The sequence below is a fragment of the Chlamydomonas reinhardtii genome, chromosome 15 (assembly GCF_000002595.2).
Source record: "Chlamydomonas reinhardtii strain CC-503 cw92 mt+ chromosome 15, whole genome shotgun sequence".
Taxonomy (NCBI): domain Eukaryota; kingdom Viridiplantae; phylum Chlorophyta; class Chlorophyceae; order Chlamydomonadales; family Chlamydomonadaceae; genus Chlamydomonas; species Chlamydomonas reinhardtii.
The window spans coordinates 1,235,562-1,254,928 of NC_057018.1; the positions used below are offsets into that span (position 1 = coordinate 1,235,562).

Sequence of the window (19,367 nt, forward strand, 5' to 3'; positions counted from 1 at the left end):
GTGCGGGCTGCCTCTGCCAGTCAAGATGCCTGGGCACGGCAGCTCAGATGCGTGGGCGGACCGCCTCCGCCAGTCAAGATGCGTAGGCACGGCAACCAAGATGCCTGCGCAGGGCTACCCCAGCAACCTCAGATGCGCGTGCGCGGGGGTCAGGTTGCCTCTGGAACTTAGCTGCCAGACCAGACCCACCCCGCCAGATGCCTGCGCTAGGCAACTTTCCCACCCTCCGTCTTGCCCTGCATCCAACCATTCCCCATCTAAGACCATACTTACTTGGATTAGCCGGCGGCCCACCTAGGATTAGCCGGCGGTCCACTAAGGATTAGCCGACGGCCCACCCAGGTTAGCCCCGGGCCCACCCGCGGTGAGGCCCGCTACCCCTCCTGAGCGGGTTAACTGCACCCAGATTAGCCTTCACCGGAGCTCGCTCCGCTAACTTCGAGGTCCTGATAGAGGGGGCGTGTCATCCCTTTTGCCTCGTTCGCATACTGGTAACGGGGGGCCGGGCAGTCTCCGGCTTGGGGGTGACGTATTTCCATGATCGTCGGTGCCTGGGCTGGGTGCAATTTTGTTTATCAGGCCGCAACTACATTAGGCACTTGCTTTGCCTTTTTCATGCCCCATGCACGCCTCGTTCGCATCACATACTGCTACGGCCACCACAGTGAGCGGAGCCTTGGAGTGGTGGGAGTCAGCAGCAGTGTGTCAGTTGGATGGTTCGCCGCAAGACACACACGGCCACCGGCATCAACTGGAGCATGCTCCCGGCAGCGCGGGTCCACTCCAGGAAAAAGCGTGTTCCCAGGGAGCCGCCCACTCGACGGCACCGAAATCCCCTGGAGATTATCCTTCAAGGATCCCCATTGGCTTTCCCCTGCCGAACCTGCACACCAGAAGGCTCCGCCACTTAAGGTATATGTTACTCGCGATGCATTGGGGCAATAGCGCTTGACAGCAGGCTAAAACGCGCTCGTCAACGCTCAAGTCGCTCCCATCCGTAGTGCGCAGTGCAGTGCAGTGCGCCTGGCCCGCCGCCGTAATAGCATAGTGATTATTGCCCGATTTATGGGATTGCTTCATACCGCATGCTCAATGCCGGTCCGCCGACCATGGGACGCCGGTCTGCCGCGCAGCATGGAAACATGCGTGTATGTTACATAGCCGCGTTATACCTGCGCCCGCATGCGATTGAACCTGTAATATTGAATAATGGGCACATTACACAGGATAGTTCATCATTGCAACAGAATTGCTGGCAGCGCCACCAAATTAAGACATTATGGCCGGAGCGACAAAGGCGACCAGCTCAAAAGCCTTGCTCAAAAGGCTGCCCAGGTCGTCTTGCAGCAGCAGGCGTCCGGACTTGCGCTTGGCCACCCACTCGGGCGAGTCGCTGAAGCGCTCGAAGTAAGTGATGGTCATATTAGTCGCATGCCCTGGAATAGCTGCCTATATGTATGTGAGAAACAAAACGGCCGCTTGGACTGCCTCCGCTAGGCCCTGGAGAATGTGGTGCGCCAGTGCGACTTGGTGATTGAGGACTTGCTGGAGTCGCAGAGTACGGTCTGGAGCGCATTCAAGACATCAAGTGAGTGAGCAGGCCTTGGGGTTCAGCACAAGAGCTGGACAAGACTGTCGGCACGCATGTTCACCTGCTGTCGTTGGGCACCCGGCCCGGTCAACAATGCGCCTATGCCTAACAAGCACCTAAGAGGCGACTACAGCACCTGGGCGTCCTAGGCGTGCCGGGCTGTGTGAAATGCTTGTTAGCTGAAAGAGCTTACACGGGACGACAGCCGTGGACTAAGCCAAAAACACAAGCAAGACACGCACACCCGATCTTTCACCGTCAGCTTCAGGGCTGAGAAAGTGTGGCCGCAATTCTGCTGTGCGTTTGGTTACGCGACTTGTGATCTTCTTGTCTGAGTGCGAGAGCCAATGCAGAGTGTGAGAACGAAGCCGCCGAATAGTGTGATTCTGGGCCAGGGGCAAATTTCCTCTATGCAACAGAACAACTAGTTGTCCGCTTCCTCCCCACCCGGCGTGCTCGCTGCTCCGGGGGGTGGGCACAATGACCTGCCCGCACTGCTAGCACAGGAGGGGCAGGTGCGAGCAGATGGGCGGAGGAGGGGAATGGCGAATAGGAAAGGATTGGGTGTTCGGAACGTTCTGGGGCAGTGATATGGATGGGTCGCCGGTGTCAGGTGAAGCCAAGCGAAGCCTAGTAGTGAAGCCGCTGATGGCTTCTTGGCATGTGGACGGACCCATCCATAGACGAAAAGCTATGGGGGTGGGGGTGGGACATAAACTGCCTACTTGGGGAGGACCTGTCGGGTGCGGGCGGGCCCACACACATACATGTCGCATTCCAGCATTGCCAGGCCCCATACGGACGTATGGCGTGGTGCAGCGGGGCCCAGCATGGCTGTTTTGGGCGCATGTGGCGCGGATGGGATGGGGGGGGGGCTAGCTGGAAGCGTGTGGGGCGGGCCTGCACACGTGTGTTGGGGTCCATGGGCTTGCTAGGTGGGCCCATCCCCTGCTCACGCCGCCTCCGCTAACATTCCAGCATGACCAGGCCCCATACGGACGCATGGCGTGGTGAAGCAAGGCAGTTTGTATGGAAAAAGCTAAGTCCTGTTTTAGAACACAACAGCCGCTTGCTCGCTCGGCCGGCCATTAGTCTGTGGTTCGGGACAGCGCTGAGGTATGATAAGGCCCATATCACATATCACAAACTTGAATCGCCAGTAGCGATGCCATTGGACTCTCCCCCCCGCCACACCACACGGGTATGACGCAGGTCTGGGGAGGGGCAAAATTGTGTCAACACATGTTCCTCCAAAATCGTGTCACAAGATAGAGCTTACTGGGCACTCGATGGGTAAGGGGCAAGCTAATACATACTATAAGACACAAAGATTGCGCGGGTGAGGGTGAGGGGGGTTCAGGGAAGCCACCAGGAGTATAGGAGGCTATTCCAGAAGTATGTGGGGACGGCGGCCCCGGAAAACAGGGCATGACGCCACCCTGAAGCGTGGCATGATAATAATGGTACTCCTGTGTGACAGGGCGTGTTCTGAGGAGGTAGGGGCATGAGGGCATGAGAGACCACCACATTAGTGGTCTCAGCCGCTGGGCCCCTGTCCCCCAAGGAGAGTGGGGAGGCTGGCAGCGCGCCTAGGCGCGCTGGGCCTGGTCCCACTCTCACAACGGGGCGTGCTTTGTTAAGGTGGGCGTCCTGGCCGTGGGTGACTGCAGAGTTCCAGGCGGAGAGCTGTAATGGCGGTGGTGGTGTGAACGGCGTGCTGGACAAGCTTTCGGCAGGTGTGTTGAGCATCCAATCGTTTTAAGCAGGGTGGGCTGTAACGGTGCCGGTATGTCCAAGGCTGATGATAGTGTCCTGGTTCTGTATCACGTTCCATCTGGCGGTGCGGAGTGCAGTGGCAAGGTCGTCATGTTGTAGTTTTTCTGCCCTTTTGTCTAAGTGATTTAGGTCAGAGCAGTAGCCCACTTCTATCATGTAAACTTTATGCGCACTCCTCTGGTGTCACGTGCGGGGCATACTAGTAGGCTGTCTGGATCGGGTCATGGGTAGGGAGCGAGGGGGCGACCAGCAGGTCCGGGCGGAATCGTAGTCGCGCGCTCTCTGGCAGCACCCATGCGGGTATGCGTGTTCCCCCACTGTAAGCGGGGGCGTCTTTTCCTACATCCTTGTTCATAACGCATCCGCCATTCTGCCCTTGACTTACTGCCTTCGCGATCCGTTGAACGGCATGATTGTGCCTCGCGATGTATGCGGCTTTCATATGCCGGTGTGTGCAGCCGCCCAGAGTGTGCGTGCCACCGTTGTCACATCAGCACAGGGGGCATTCACCACCCGCGCAGCTGGGTATGGGGTGTTTGACGCGGGCGGCAGGTTTAGCGTTCCCGGCGGAGAGCCCCCATCGGTATTCTAAGGCACAGCATGCTTCCTTGAAGGTGAAGCCATCGAGTAGGCCATATCTCGCGTCAATGTGCTGTCTGGCAGCATCCCACAATTCTGCGTATAAGCCTGTTTTTGTGTAGCCACTGCATCGGGCTGAGTTTCTCTAGTCGCCACTGCCTGTGCCGCCTCATCGATCGGCTTTCTGGTTTCCTACGCACGTGTCTGCTTGGTGTGAGCGGACGTGGTAGAAGTATGTCTTCAGCCCTGCTAACACACGTTGGGCCAGTAGGTCAGCGATGGCCCTGAACATTTTGTCATGTTTGCTTACATGTAGCGACTTGGGTTGAATGGCACTGTGGAGGATAAGCAGACTGACAAGGCTGAAGCGTGGCATATATAGCATATATAGCATGCACTCATAAAATTTACATGACGCCAATCTTGGGTTTCAATCCCATCCACACCCCTGGAACCAGGCGTGTCCCCCGTGTGATGGTCACCCCAGTTTCTGCATTGCTTGACCAACCTTGAAGGAACTACTGTAAGCAGTCACTAAACGCATCCTAGGATGACAGCAGCGAATACGCATGCCACACTGTCACTGCTACTAACCATCCAACTTGCCAAACGCCTGATTGGCTGGCATTCTCTTATCCAAGATGGTGGGAAGGGTAATACGTATTATTGCCCTTACAACTTGCAGGCCGCGCAGCTTCTGTAAAGGACTGCTGCTTCCAACTGGACTCCGGAATCAACACATTTGAGAACGAGATCCAAACCGTCCAGCTTGTCCAGGTCCAGGAGCAGATCCAAGAAGTCAAGCAACAAGTCCACCAAGTGCAACAGCAGGCGCAAGAGGTGCAGCAACAGCAGCAGGCGAGATACGAACAACAGCAGGAGGCCCAGCGGGTGCAGGTGGGGGTGCAGGTGGTGCAGCAGGGGGTGCAGAGCACACAGGGGGCACAGGATACAGAACCAGTGGCAGAGTTGCAGGAGGAGATGCCACCACCACCACCACCACCACCACCACCACCACCACCACCACCACCACAGCCGCAGCCGCAGCCACCGCAGCCGCCACAGCAGCCGCAGCAGCCGCAGCAGCAGCCACAGCAGCCGCAGCAGCCGCAGCAGCAGCCACAGCAGCCGCAGCAGCCGCAGCAGCAGCAACCTCGATGGAACCTAAAGGAATCTTTAGGAATCCCCCAGCTGGTGCCCATTTTGGTGGTGATAGCATCCTTGCTAGTGGTGGTGCAGCAGGTAAGAAGGCAGGCTTACAAGAAGGTGCAAGTAGGGGGAGGTTGGCAGTGGCAGCTGTTGATGAGCGTGACTTGCTTGTGAGAAGCACCATACTCTATCACTATCTATTGCTGCAAACATGCTGCATGCACAGCCATGCCTTGACCGTGCCACCACAACCACACTCAACGGGGGCTAGACCTCAACAGGCTAGCCCGGTCCCCTGCTTATTAGAACCTAGTGTTCCACAACTGTATGGTATGTAGCAGCCTGATGGCTGAGGTAGGCCTTACTTATGCCTCCACATACACCCCATTGACTCCCTTTGCTCCACGCCTTGACTGATGGAAGCAAGAGTGCAATCATGTCATTTTCCATGTCATTTTCCCTGCAAGCAGTACTCTGGAGCAGCGCTGCACACAGCCAGCATGCACAGCAACACCTTGGCTGTCAGGCTCCTTCTTGGGCTGGGCACCAACCCAGAACCCCTGGACCCGGTAAGCCACATACTTTGGTTAGAACACTCAGACTGACAACTGTAGACTCATGCTGACAATCATTTGCTGAAATGGCCCATGTAGCATCACATGACGCCGCTACATGTTGCTAGCAAGCACGGTCACCAAGAAGTAGTGCATCTATTGCTGGAAGCAGGAGCTAGTCGAGGGCCACAAGACAAGGTGAACACAGATGGATGTCCAGATGCTGGTTATTTTAGGGGGGGGGGTTCACAGACTCTCAATGATCTGGATAATGGAATTTTGCCTTGCACTGCACCTGCACATTCCAAAACAACTGTGCCAGACCGACCAAGCGCATACCACTATCTTAGAAACAAAGTCTCTTAGTGCTAAGCAGCACATACGTTGTGTCAGCCCCGCACATGGAGGGCATGATTACAGTAGGGGCATCAGCTTTGTACAGCTGGAAGATGGGCTGAGCCCCACAGCATCAGGGAGGGCTGACTGCAAATCGGTAGACATATGATGTATGGCCCTGTGTCTACCCCCAAGGGCAAGTGAGGTGGCCACAGTTCCCACACGCCATCTGTGCAATCTGTGCCGTCCCTAAAAGGGACGGATCGTGGCAATCTGTGCCGTCCCTTTTCACACATTCCCTTGAACCTCTAGCACAGTTAACATCTTCCCAATGCCCCACACCCCTATGGGGCTTGGGTGACCATACATGATGGTCTTGCCATGCAACCATCATCATAGTCTGACTAGTGTCCATTACATTAGGGCTTGGTCGCTTTGCTTGCAACACTTAATTGTCCGTGGATGGGCGAGGCAGATAGGTTGATCGACTTAGACCCTTCACCTTGTTTTCTACAATATGGGAAATTGCAAATATAGGAATATAGGAAATTGCAAATATTAATACATGGCACTTGTGAAAGGATAAAGCACAACAGTTTGCACCAGTATGGTACAGGTCACAAACAAACACGGACAGGGGCAATCCTAGGGGGCTGCACCCCCGCCCCCCCTGGATCGCTTTGCTCAGGGGGCTCAGCCTATAAATGTTGGAGGTAGGGTCGCTGGCCTGATGCAGGGTGTGCCCTTCAGGCTGGTAAAGGCCTGGTGTGCCTCTGGCACACTTCATTATTGCCCCCTCCAAAAGCCTTCCCCCAAATTACTACCGTAGTGTTACAAAGGTTTTGGGAAACTAAGTTCGTGGAGAGACCCCGAATCTATTTCCCGAACCTATTTGATGAATATGAATGGCCCTGGCTTCCCGAAAATAAGTATCAACAGCACAAAATTTGATTTTTCGCGGGCGCGCTCCATGCGCCGGGGTGGGGGGTGCGGGCGGGGTTGCGGGCATGGGGTGCAGGTGGGGATGGGGGCGTGGGGTGCCGGTGGGGGTGCGGGTGGGGGGGTGCAAGCATGGGTGCGGGCGTGGGGAGTAGGCGGGGTAAGCTGGTGGTGACTGGTGGCTCGTGGCTGGTGCTGTGTATGCACAATGGAATGAGTAGTATGGGGTTCTGGTGAATGGTACATGAGAGGCGCCCTGTCACAAGGGCCACAGGCCCTGCCGCAGGCCCATTCCGGGCGCGTTCAGCGGTGCCCCAAATTATTGAATCAAGTTCGAAAATCTCCATGGCGGGCGTCCCGAATCTTTAATTCCCCAAACATATCCATAAATATTTTAGGCTCCCTCCCCGAAAGTATTAATCCTGAAACATTTGTAACACTACGGTACCCAAAAGTAGTGCCATTACCCAAAAGAATACTAATAGTAATAGATACACACAGGCCAATGGCCCTGCGTGTCTTGAGGGAGAGTCCTTCTTAGAACCCTACTGTACCCGTGTGGGACCCTGACTAGAGGCACCCCATGCATCACCCTCTACTCAGCTCACAGGATCCAAAGATTACAAAGATCTGGGGTTACTTGGCCAACCGACCCTCAAAATTTGGCCATTGTAGAGTTTCCTCGTTGCACCAATGGGATCCGAACCCAGAGGTTTCATACAATGATTCTTCAGCGCCATGGACTCCATACTGGAACACCTACGGTGAGGGGGGTGGGATCCAAACCCATGACCTCATTCAACTATATCTGCCAGGAAACGGGCCAAATACTAGATTTGAACCGGGGTCCACAGGGTGATACGGAAGTGCTCTAAGCAACTGGTCTACCCCAACCTGGTCTACTTTTGGGCACTGTCCAAAATGTGCCATCTTTGACCCCCAAAAATGTACCTGGGACACAACAGGACTGTGTCCAACCTTACCTATCCCCCCACAATTGACACTTGTCATGTCAGATGTACAGTCTAAGTGTGTCCCAGGTGCCGTACAGCCCTTCCCTTTGGGGGGGGGGGCTGTCCTGCTGGGGGCAGAAAGGGGGCTTCCCCGATGCCAAACTCATCCCCCTGAGTCCCACATGCTCCCAGTCCCTCTGTATATGTATTTCTGACTCGCTGGTTGGGCTGGCAGGGCATTCCTTGCTTGCCTGAGGTCAAAATGGGCGGGTTTTGGCCAGACAGCCCAATGGGTACATGAGGGCATGGTCGAGCCGAAGTGCGCTTGAGCAAGCATGAACTCACATATATAATACTGCATTGTGTCGTATTCTGGAATGACCCCAAAAGCGCCGGCTCAACAGAGCCTATTACTTGCGAGTCATTCCATCCCCTGATATCGACCTAGGTCGATATACAACACATTGGAATAAATCCCGGGGCGAATGCAAGGCTCTGCTGACTGGCAATTCTGCAGTTGAGGCAAGGAGCCATTTTCCGCACTATGCAGCACCACACCGCACTACACCTACTACACCACGGGCGGCACGCTATCTATTGCATGCACTTCCCGGCACCACGTGATGAGTCGCCGAGCAGGCGCTCAGGAGTCGTAATACTCATGATCGCAGAAGTTACATTGGAAGAGCTCATTCACTTTGGAGTCATCAAACATCTTACCGATGTCACACTCCTGTGACCTTTTGATCCCGGGATATCTGAGGTATATAACAATAGTAAGGGTGCTAAACCGCCCCTGAGGAGTGTGGCACCCATTCCAATTCCCTGCCCATCCGGCAGCCTCGGGGATTTTTATGAGCGTTGATTGTTTTCAGCAAAAATTTGCCTTTGATTGCGTTGCGGCTCTAGGCTACCCAGAGCCGCCTGCACCACAATGCGCAGGCTCAATGTCGGGCATTTACGCCATGGTGGCATGCACAGTCGGCCATGGCAGCACCTGCCAGCTCCGGGCGCAGTGTGTGGCCTTGCACACGTTTGGTTAGTTTGGTGCTAACCTGCATTTTTCTAGCAACTGTTGCTGTGTCTTTCATTTGATGTATTAAGCTTTTTTGCCTGACTTTACGGAGGGACAGACTCGTGCACAAATGCTGGACATGCCGCTGCATGCCGTGAGCTTGGCGAGCGGGCAGGCCGCCCAAGGGCCTAGAACAACAAAGTCATAACATACATAATTTCATACAAAAGACAACTTTTGGTCCTTGGACGGTGCTGCGTGTATGGGCACGCCCCTGAGTGAACCTGGGTAGGTTACCCAAAAAAGATCACAGAATGGGAACACTACTGCATGCGTCTGTGCAGGACCTGTGGACGCCTCTTCACTATGCAAGCCATCACGGTCACGCTGCCATTGTCAAGTGTTTGCTTGCTGGATGGGCAAACATGGAAGCAACAACTCAGGTTTGTGAACGAAGACAGCTATCTGTCTGCTTTGTTTGCCATATACTCAACAGCACTCAGACGCACTGATTCATGGTGCATGAATTACAGGAGGGTGAAACTGCTCTCCACCGAGCAGCCTCAGGAGGACACACTGAGGTGCTAAAGGTGCTGCTCGCGGCAGGGGTAGACAAGGACAAACCTCGCCCCATGGTAATTTGCTGCTCATCTCATTTGTATGTTCAGCAGTATGATGATGCGGTGCTTTATGTTGGCCCTAAACCTTGGCCTATACATGTGATATGTGGTTGTATCCAGGTGTTGTACAACGTACAACACAATCAATGTAATGAGTGATATGCCACCATCAAACTCTCTGCAGAATGGTAATACTGCCCTCCATCTAGTGGCCATGGGTGGCCACGCTGAGGCACTAACAGTTCTGCTAGCAGCTGGAGCGGATAAGGACAAGGCAAACTTGGTGAGTACTGCTGTGTAATGCTCGCTCTACTTCAGTACTGATTGGTGTTGGTTACAGCTAGGGTCACAGAAGAGGTGATTCTAGTTGGCAACCCCATAGCCCTATCTATCCCTGATTATGTGCATGGTGTTATTTCTGTGCTATGCTGCATGTTGCCTGCAGTTCGGCTTTACTGCACTCCACATGGCTGCATACCAAAACCACACAGTGGTAGCAAAAATCCTTTTGTTTGCAGGCGCAGAAAAAGAAGCCATTTGCAAGGTACGAGTTGAAAACATGTTGCTGGCCTAGCTAGCTGTGGAGTATTTGTCATGGGACTACAACTGACAGCAGCAGTTGGTGCCGCCTGCAGGACGCTTCATCTGCCATGCGCATGGAGGCTATATCACAAGGCAAAGCCGCCAATGCATATGCACATGAAGAGCTGCAAGCACTGGTATGCTTACATCCACATTATTGCTGCTGAGTCATTGCATGATCCAACGTGCTGCAGCACTGCATGCAGTATGATGCAAATATCAGTGGTCTTTTTTACAGTGGCACAACCCCTGGCATGGCACAGGTTGGTGTAACTGCCCTCCACCTGGCTGCCTTGTCCGGGCATACTGAGGTTGTGAAGGCACTGCTAGATGCAGGTGCAGACAAGGACAAGGGCCGACACATGGTATGTGCAACATAGGAGAGCAACAGATTTGTAAGCTAAGGGTGTGTTGCAGGCCAGACTTCAGAAAAGAGCAGCCACAAAGAAACAGAGCATGCATTGCATTGCAGCGGACTGTTTTGGCTGAAATTAAACTGATAAATGACATTACATAATTGATCACAGGATGGAGGAACGGCCCTCCATCTCACGGCCCTGAAGGGCCACACCGAGACTTTGAATGTGCTGCTAGAAGCTGGCGCAGACAAAGACAAGGCCACAGATGTACGTACCTACATATGTGTATGTGTGTGTGTGTGTGTGTGTGTGTGTGTGTGTGTGTGTGTGTGTGTGTGTGTGTGTGTGTGTGTGTGTGTGTGTGTGTGTGTGTGTGTGTGTGTGTGTGTGTGTGTGTGTGTGTGTGTGTGCACATGTGTGTGTGTGTGTGTGTGCACATGTGTGTGTGTGTGTGTGTGTGTGTGTGTGTGTGTGTGTGTGATTGGGGCTGTCCATATGTATGTGCTGGTGGCCTAACCATACAATCTGCCTCTATCATTCTCAGATGCGTGGGACAGCCTTGCACATTGCTGCGATGGAGGGCCACACCGAGGTCCTGGAGGCACTGCTAGTGGCTGGTGTTGAGATTGACAAACTTGCACAGGTCTGTTTGTTCAGTTCATAATGGTATGGATGACCATTGCATATATGTAATGAGCTTGTTCAACTACTAATTGTTCCCTCACGGGCACATTGGTGCACCTTCAGGATGGCACAACTGCCCTCCACCGTGCTGTTTATGCGGGCCAATCAGGGGCGCTGAAAATGCTCTTGGCAGCAGGCGCGGACCCAAATATGCCCCATCAGGTGTGCATATCCGCAATGTACATTTGATCTGTTGATCTGTATGCTGGCTGTGATTTGAAAGTGACATTTAAGAAGGGACAGCCAGGCCAATGCAGGTGCATTACATGCAGTATAGCTGTATGTCTAATGGTTTTTTGCACTTGCAGGAAGCCGGGACTGCTCTACATATGGCAGCCTTAGCAGGACACACTGACGTGATCACACACTTGCTGGCTGCTGGCGTAGATATAGCCAAGGCTCGGCCATTGGTATGTATTCATGCTTCCAATGTATTACATGTATTACAAACAATCTCCTTCATCCATAATTGCCAAACAACATTCAGCCCCATAAGGGGCAAGGGCCAAGTGGGTGGGGTGACCCATCAAGGCCGCATGTATGGATGCACATGTGGCTTGGACTTGTATGTGGGGACAATTAAGTGAGTTCACTGGTGGCAGCAGTGTGTGTGTATGGGGTGGCTAGGGGACAACCTGCTTGGCCAGCAGCAGTAAAGTAGCAAGGCGCAATTTGCTGGTTCCAGGATGGAGCAACTGCTCTTCACGATGCCGCCATCAACGGCCACACCAAGGCTGTGAACGCTCTGCTGGAGGCCGGCGCAGACAAGGATGCCACAGACTTGGTATGTAGACATCCGTGCATATCCAGTTATGTACATACTTACGCTCAAGCAGCAGCAGGTAAAACACAAATAATATGAAAGGTTTGCATGTGATGCAGATTGGGTCAACTCCCCTCCATTACGCCACCATCAAAGGCAATGTTGAGCCAGTGGAGGCACTGCTGGCAGCTGGCGCTGACATGGAAAAGGTTTCTCAGGTGTGGTATGTGCAGCTTGCTTGTAGGCTAATATGCTGGTAAGGAGAACATCCATCCACAGCCAGTACAGACCTTTAGAATATTGCATATCAACTTCATTCCAGTCTTTTCATTGCTTGCATTGTGCAGCGAATTGGAACTGCTCTGCACTTGGCTGCCGCGAGAGGACTATCCAAGGTTCTAAAATGCCTGCTAGCTGCCGGCGCGGATGTAGCCAAGGCCCGGCCCTTGGTATGTAACCTTATGTACTGCCGTTACATACTCCATACATCATGTTTTGTGCACTGTACCCATGCACTTGTCAACTTGCTTGGGCACACGCATGGGGTCTACATAGGGCACGCTTAGATGAGCGGCATGCTTGGAAGCACCCTAGCATGTCACGGAAAAGGAGCCAATCATTGCACTTTTGTCGTATGAGTGCAGCTGCACTTCATGTGTCACTCGCTCAGGTAGGCCCTGTTCACCCTGAAAAGCAGGCAACTAAGGCAACTATGCTGTGTGCACTGCGTCCTGCAGGATGGAGCAACTGCCCTTCACATGGCTGCCCAAAGTGGCCATATAGAAGCACTGGCACTTCTTATAGCGGCTGGCGTGGCAGTCAATGCAAGCTTGGTAAGCACCTGGAAAAAATGCACCTGGAAAAAAGAGCCGCATATAAATGCACTCTTTGCACTCCCTGTAATATTGTATAAGATGGAGTCCTTAGATAGAGGCCCAGGAGATACGGATAGGGCAGACGACTCAGCAGCACAGACCGCCATAATAAGTTTGTGTGTTCTTCTACACCCATGTATGCATACTGCTGTATACTGATGTCACCTGTAATGCATCATCAATTGATAGACAATGCAGCAGGGATTGCAACAACACCTTGATAGGTTGAAACATTGGGCAATACTTGAAGTTCCGTTATGACCAGGGTTAGTTGATGAGACTGCTGGGGTTACGACCGGGGTCAACTTGCAGACGGCCATGCCAGGTATGTTGGCGCCCCATAGGTAGTGAGCCGAGATTATGGGTCATATAGCTACTACTGTATTTGATTGCTTTGTACAGTACGCATGCCGATTGGCTAATTATCTCTGTCAATTGTCTGCTAAGTCCAAACGCTGCCTCTGCAGGATGGCTCGACGCCCCTACACCTTGCCAGCATGGCTGGCCACACTGAAGTGGTCACCGCTTTGCTGGAGGCCGGCGTGGACGTGGACGTGGCAGATACGGTATGTGCGGCCCTGCACGAACGGTAGTCACTCAGAACATCCCAGCAAGGAAACGGGGTGGGGGGGCCGGCTAGCGTAGCTGGGGATGGAGGGGGACCGCACCGGAGGGGGACCCCACCCACAGCCGATCAAAATGTAAATGTTCATAACTTGACCTGATAATACAAATTCATATAATTTTATGTTACGTGATTTATGCATGGTAGGTGCCTATGAATATGGCATTGCAAGAAGGGACAGTAGTCCGACCAAGCAAAGGTGCCCAGCACCCAGGTCAGGAGGGAACCATCTCCGGCCCGAAGGGAAACTGCCCTCCCCCCCAGCTGGCTGCCGACCTTCATCAAACTGTGCATTGTTTCTGCGTGAAAAGCGTGTCTCAGCTGCTACACTGGCATAAGTTGAAGCCAAGCCGAAGCCTGCCAGAGCCCCACAACCGTGCAGCAGCTAACCATGTCGGCGCATGAAGCGCGGCCTACACTCGCGGGCTACAGCACCAGATGCAAAACCATGTGCATATGGTAGGTGTGATTCAGGTGGCCAGAGCAGAACGCTCGTGGCAGTACGCGCAGTTGCCCTTCCACCTGCCCCTTCTCCCACTCCATGCTGGCACAACTCTTGCCTCACTCGTTCATTATTCCAAGACACATCCCCACGTTTTGCATTCTTGGGAGGGATTTGCATGCGTGGCCCAAGCGTGGTGACAGCCATAGCAGCGCCGCCCGCGCACGCCCACCTCCTCATCCCCCAGCCAGCCAGCTGTGCCGCGTGCCTTCACTGCTGGCAATGCTTGCACCATGCAACTCCTTGACGGCGGCCCTCCCCAGCTAGCAGCAGCGATGTATATCAGGCGAGTACCTAGTGCACTTTAACCCTCTTGAAAACATTGTTTGGCAATGATCTCCCAAACCAAACTTGGGCAGGAGGTTCGTTGGGATTTGGCGTGCAGATGGGGGGTTCAAACATGTCAGGGGGGTGAATCACTGGCCTCAGACTTCAGCTGATCCCTCCTAAAATTGTATGAAGCATGGAACACTACACGTATAACACCTATGAAGTCGGGGGGTTGGGGGCTAGGAGAACAACCTGCGTGTCTGTCCATCCACACAGGTGGGCACGCATGGACCAAAACGTGTCCAGTGTATTCTAGCGGGCGCATACACAGGGAGCCAAATAAATCGGACCAAACTGACATTTTAGCCAGCTGACTAGCTAATTCGTTCTACCTATGAGTATAACATAAATCAGATAGACAGGGGCTCAGGCTAGCCTGTCTTCTGTCCCCACATTGAAAGCATGTTGCCCTGGAGGGCATGAATTTGCTGCCGTTGGTTTATCAAGACCGGCGTATGTTACAAAATTTTAAACTACTTATTGGACGAAGAGGAGGCCTCCTCGCAATCCCGACTCCAGGGCAAAGCTACTCTGCAAAGGGTCGCAAATATTAGATTCAGCTATGTACTGAAGCTACAGGGTCCGTTGGCGCGTTGTTACAATGTGACCAGCCAAGCTGGATCTCAAGGAACCTGGCAGAAACCGATCCAAGTAAGGGGATCATCACCAGATAGAGACTGCCTACTAGCCACACCGCCTCATCCATTCACCCGAACTACTTGCCGACAAAGGCGTACAGTCAGAGAGGAAATCCGACTAAGTCAACCAAAGTCCAAACTTCATTCAGACTGGCGTTTCAATGCCGGGGGGTTTACCCGGGAATCAAACCCAGTACCTTACACCCTCTATCGAGAGTGGTGTTAACCAAACCGAACCCATTATTTAACATCTATTTGCATGATCATCTGTAAACGTGAAGTTGCGTTGACGTTTAGGATACATGTAGTGAGGGGCGGGAACATGGTCAGACCCCTCATGGTGGTGCAGCCCCCGTGTGAGTACCTCCCCTTAAGTATGTATATAGGGAGACCTTATGCGGCACGTCTAGTACTAGCTAGGCAAGAGATGGGCTACACTGAGACCATTAGCGCGCTAGCACCAGCTGCAGGCGCGGGACCAGCATGCACAGGTGGAGCGGGGTCGCAGGGCGCCTACCCTCATGTCCACAGGACATTACTAAAACACACTTTTGATGATTTTGTGACTTTGGTCTGCAAGCATATGCCTTACTTGGGCTTCAGCACGATCACTTCTAAGGCTGTACATACACATTTGATGATAAGCAATGCGCCCTACATGTGCTTGTGCAGAACGGCGCCACGGCCCTCTACATGGCTGCCTCAAAAGGACACACCGCGGTGGTGAAGGCGCTGCTAGGGGCTGGCGCTGACATGGACAAGGCTGACAAGGTACTTGATGCAACACCTGAATCCATTGGTGACCAATTTGCAGTGACACTTTCCAATGGCAGTGGTCAAGCATGTGCGGCAATGCCACTTTGAGTTCCATTACCAGAATAGGCCGCTCAAGTGAATCCTTGGAATTTCCCACGGAACTTCAGGACGGCAAAACTGCGCTTCACATTGCTGCCGCCAAAGAGGGCCACATGGAGGCGTTAAAAGTGCTGCTAGCGGCCGGCGCCGACACGGAAAAGGAGAACTCGGTAAATGCTTTGCAAGACATGATGCAAAACATGATCCATATGTGCTGTGTGAACGTATGTACTAGGTGTCCCCTCGGCATTTTTTTAAGAATCAGTACAATAATTGACATATGCAGCTCGGCCTTACTGCATTACAAGCAGCTGCACTAGCTGGCAGTACTGAGGCACTGAAGGTGCTTTTAGAGGCTGGCGCAGACATGGACAAGACTCATTCTGTGAGTGGGTGGGAAGCCTTGCATTTGTGCATATACACTGCGAGTGCACGGGACTGCACACATGCGTGCATCATACCATTTGTGCTTTCAGGCACTGCTGCAAGTACTGCAAGGCTTGTCGCCTAGCTATGCATGGGTTCGAGAACTGGGTACGTGCCTATGTGTGCAGGCTGTTGGCACTGTTCTGCACTTCGCTGCATTTGGTGGTCATGTTGGCGTGGTGGAGACGCTACTTGCGGCAGGCTTGGATAAGGACAAGCCATGCAAGGTATGTAGGCGCATCCACGTGGGTGATGAGACATGGATTTGGTTGCTTCGTTCAGTGCGCACACCAATTAAGCTAATTGTCTCTGTCAATGGTTTACGAAATGCCTACGTCCACTCACTGCCTCTGCAGGATGGCTTTACGCCCCTACACCTTGCCAGCATGGCTGGCCACACTAAAGTGATCACCGCTTTGCTGGAGGCCGGCGTGGACGTGGACGCTGCAGAGAAGGTATGTGCAGCCTCTATAGACTAGCTAGTGCCGTGTTGCAGTGCCGTGGGTAGGAAATGGCGGTCTGTCATCTGCTACCTAAGCCTGCTGACGACAAGAAGTAATGGACCCCCGATGGGTCAGCGCTTTGGGCGGGGCATACAGCTAATGTCTGAAGTTTGGACATACCCCACCAAACAAGATACGAGCACTGATGAGTGGAGGTGCAGGAGGTGGTTCTTGACATCAATTGGCAGGCAGGCACCTTGGGCTTCAGCACGAACAGACTGAACATACACATGTGATGACAAGCAATGTGCCGTGCGTGTGCGCAGAACGGCGTCACGGCCCTCAACATGGCTGTCTTAAGCGGACACACCGCGGTGGTGAAGGCGCTGCTAGGGGCCGGCGCTGACATGGACAAGGCTGACAAGGTACTGTGTGTCATGGCAGACTGCATGTATGGGCATCGCATGTGGTGCATGCACCTTGGCGGAATGCAACTTCGGGAAGAAAGAAGCAGTGAAGTATACATAAGAAGACCATATGTGGCACGTATAGTACTGCTAGCTAGGCAATACATATGCCGTGTACCGCTCAGACGGGCTACACTGAGACCATTAGCGCGCTAGCACCAGCTGCAGGCGCGGGACCAGCAGGCACAGGCGGAGCGGGGTCGCAGGGCGCCTACCCTCATGTCCACGGGACCTTGAAAGGCACTTTCGGCAAATTCCGTGACTTTGGTTTGCAGGCTTGTAAACCGGGAGGCCCCTCTGGCACTGGTTATTGGCCCAAAATATATCCTGTATTGGTTGTCGTGGCTCCCGGTAGGTCCACTAGTCCCCGGCTCACACAATGTGGATGGGGTTGGCGGTTGGTCAACCGTTTGACCAACCCATATTGCCCGCACCGCCTCCATATTGCCCGCTAACCGGTACTGCCCATATTCCCCGCTGACCCCAAGGCTCGCTGACCTCCCACATTGCCCGCTGACCTATACATATACCTTACTTGGGCTTCAGCACGATCAGACACGTCAGGCTGCAGCCTGTATAGCCTGTACACATGTGATCTTAAGTAAGGAATGCACCCTGCATGTGCGCAGAACGGCGCAACTCCTCTTTACAAGGCCTCCCGGAACGGTCACATTGAGATAGTGACAGAGTTACTGGTGGCTGGCGCTGACATGAACAAAGCCTGCAAGGTAAGCCCTGAATGTAGCTGCTGCAGTCGTCTTGGCAGGCCCCACACCTTCACAGATCTTACTTGTGTGCAACGTTTCGCAGGACCGATCAACACCCTTGACAGTCGCAAGGAAATATGGACACCGGGAAGTCGTTAAGCGTTTAGCATATTGGCATCGCTAAAGTGATTGTGAAGTGCTGACTGGTATGTTGACTGGCTGGGGTAGGCAACACGCAACACGCACCAGTAGTGCGTGCCACGGTGCCACCCCCGCCGGGGCATACCATACCATAGTTTGTGCGAATTCGGTCACTTTGGAATCGGTGACGGATTTGGTGATTGGTGTCACGGTTTTCTCCAGCTGCCAGCCTGTCACGTACGTACAGCTCTAGGTCTTTGGTAGCGGCGGCAGCGGCGGCACTGAGCGCTTTGGTGGTTCATACTAGGTGTATGATGGGGGCGGGGTGGCAGACGCGACCACTGGACGCCGCTTGGCAGCAGTGTGCCGATACCGTGACGACTTCAGCACCAGGCAGCCTGGTAGCGACGGTATGTATGGCTACATTTGTGAGGCTAGCTTACTGAGCGGTGCTCAGGTGGGACTTGCTCTGCTCACTCTGCTGGGCCCGCTCTGCTGGGGCCAGCTGCGGATTGGTGGCGGTTTTTTCCGGTGGCTGGCCTTTCAGCTGGCAGGATGCGCGAGTGTGTGTGTGCGGGGGTGATAAATACCGGCCCAAACTAAAGGGGGGGGGGCGGCGGGACACGGGCGGAAGGGGGGCGAGAGGATCGGGGCACAGCCGTGGGCCTCACGGGAGTATGTGCACACTGTGCGGGCTACGAGCATAGTACCAGCCATTATCGCGCATGAAGAATGAAAAGCGCTTATCAGATCAGTGGGGCGCTGTATTTCGCGCGAGGATTTAAGTAGTTTTAAGTGTCGGAGGGCCGGATGCTCCGATGCCTCCGATTCCGCCGTCGTCTATCGCCGGGCGCCTGCTCGTTAAATTTTACAAATAACTTAACATACACCACGCTTGGAATCTAGCACTGCATCGGTACTTGCGCGTTGCACCAATTCTTCGCCATTTCACTCGTTTTTGCAAAGTTATGCGTCGCCACAAGTACAGTGAACAGCTTCTTACATTCAGCACGCATTTTGGCTGGAGCGACGGGGCGTGCCCAGTGCACTTTACCGGTTACTGGAAAAACCGGGAGGGCCCCGCTGCGGGAACTCGATGCGACCGCAATGGCTATTGCCCCTCCCCCTTCGGGGGAAGGGGCAAGCCAACCGTGCTAAAACTAGCGGAGCACAGGTATATGCGTTAGTTGCAAGTGGTGATACTTATGGGATCGGGGCCGAGGCGTCGTGGAGGGGGAGGGGGGCAGCACGGGTGTGCGAACCTGCGTACACATGCATGTGTCGGTGTGTGGATATGTGTGGGGGTAGGGGGGTTGGCCTACTCTGCCTCGCTTTAATGACGTGCTTTCAGTCCCCTCTCGACGCCATGCGCCCACCCAGTGACTCGCAGGGGTCGTATCTTGTTTTCGGGGTGATGTCAATGTTGAGCTCAGACAAAAACAGCCAACTGGCCGCCAC

The 19,367-nt window shown here is 53.8% G+C and overlaps 1 protein-coding gene across 2 annotated transcripts; it reads left to right on the forward strand.

The window, feature by feature from the left end:
* Nucleotides 1–918: 918 nt before the first annotated feature.
* CHLRE_15g641527v5 (uncharacterized protein) lies at nt 919–19,240 on the forward strand. Of its 2 annotated transcripts, XM_043070672.1 has the most exons (29): nt 919–1,407; nt 1,498–1,588; nt 4,632–4,843; nt 4,982–5,188; nt 5,566–5,664; nt 5,749–5,847; nt 9,237–9,335; nt 9,426–9,527; nt 9,697–9,795; nt 9,958–10,056; nt 10,148–10,231; nt 10,358–10,459; nt 10,622–10,720; nt 10,998–11,096; nt 11,201–11,299; nt 11,446–11,547; nt 11,823–11,921; nt 12,020–12,118; nt 12,248–12,349; nt 12,638–12,733; nt 13,243–13,341; nt 15,543–15,641; nt 15,794–15,895; nt 16,012–16,110; nt 16,280–16,378; nt 16,508–16,606; nt 16,921–17,019; nt 17,691–17,789; nt 17,872–19,240. In XM_043070672.1, exons 1-29 carry the CDS (start codon nt 1,210–1,212, stop codon nt 17,950–17,952), a joined length of 3,162 nt encoding a protein of 1,053 aa, XP_042916529.1. In that variant the 5' UTR covers nt 919–1,209; the 3' UTR covers nt 17,953–19,240. The 2 variants fall into 2 exon arrangements, with proteins under 2 accessions (XP_042916529.1, XP_042916530.1); XM_043070671.1 differs by having other exon boundaries at nt 4,632–5,188.
* The last annotated feature ends 127 nt before the right edge of the window (nt 19,241–19,367 follow it).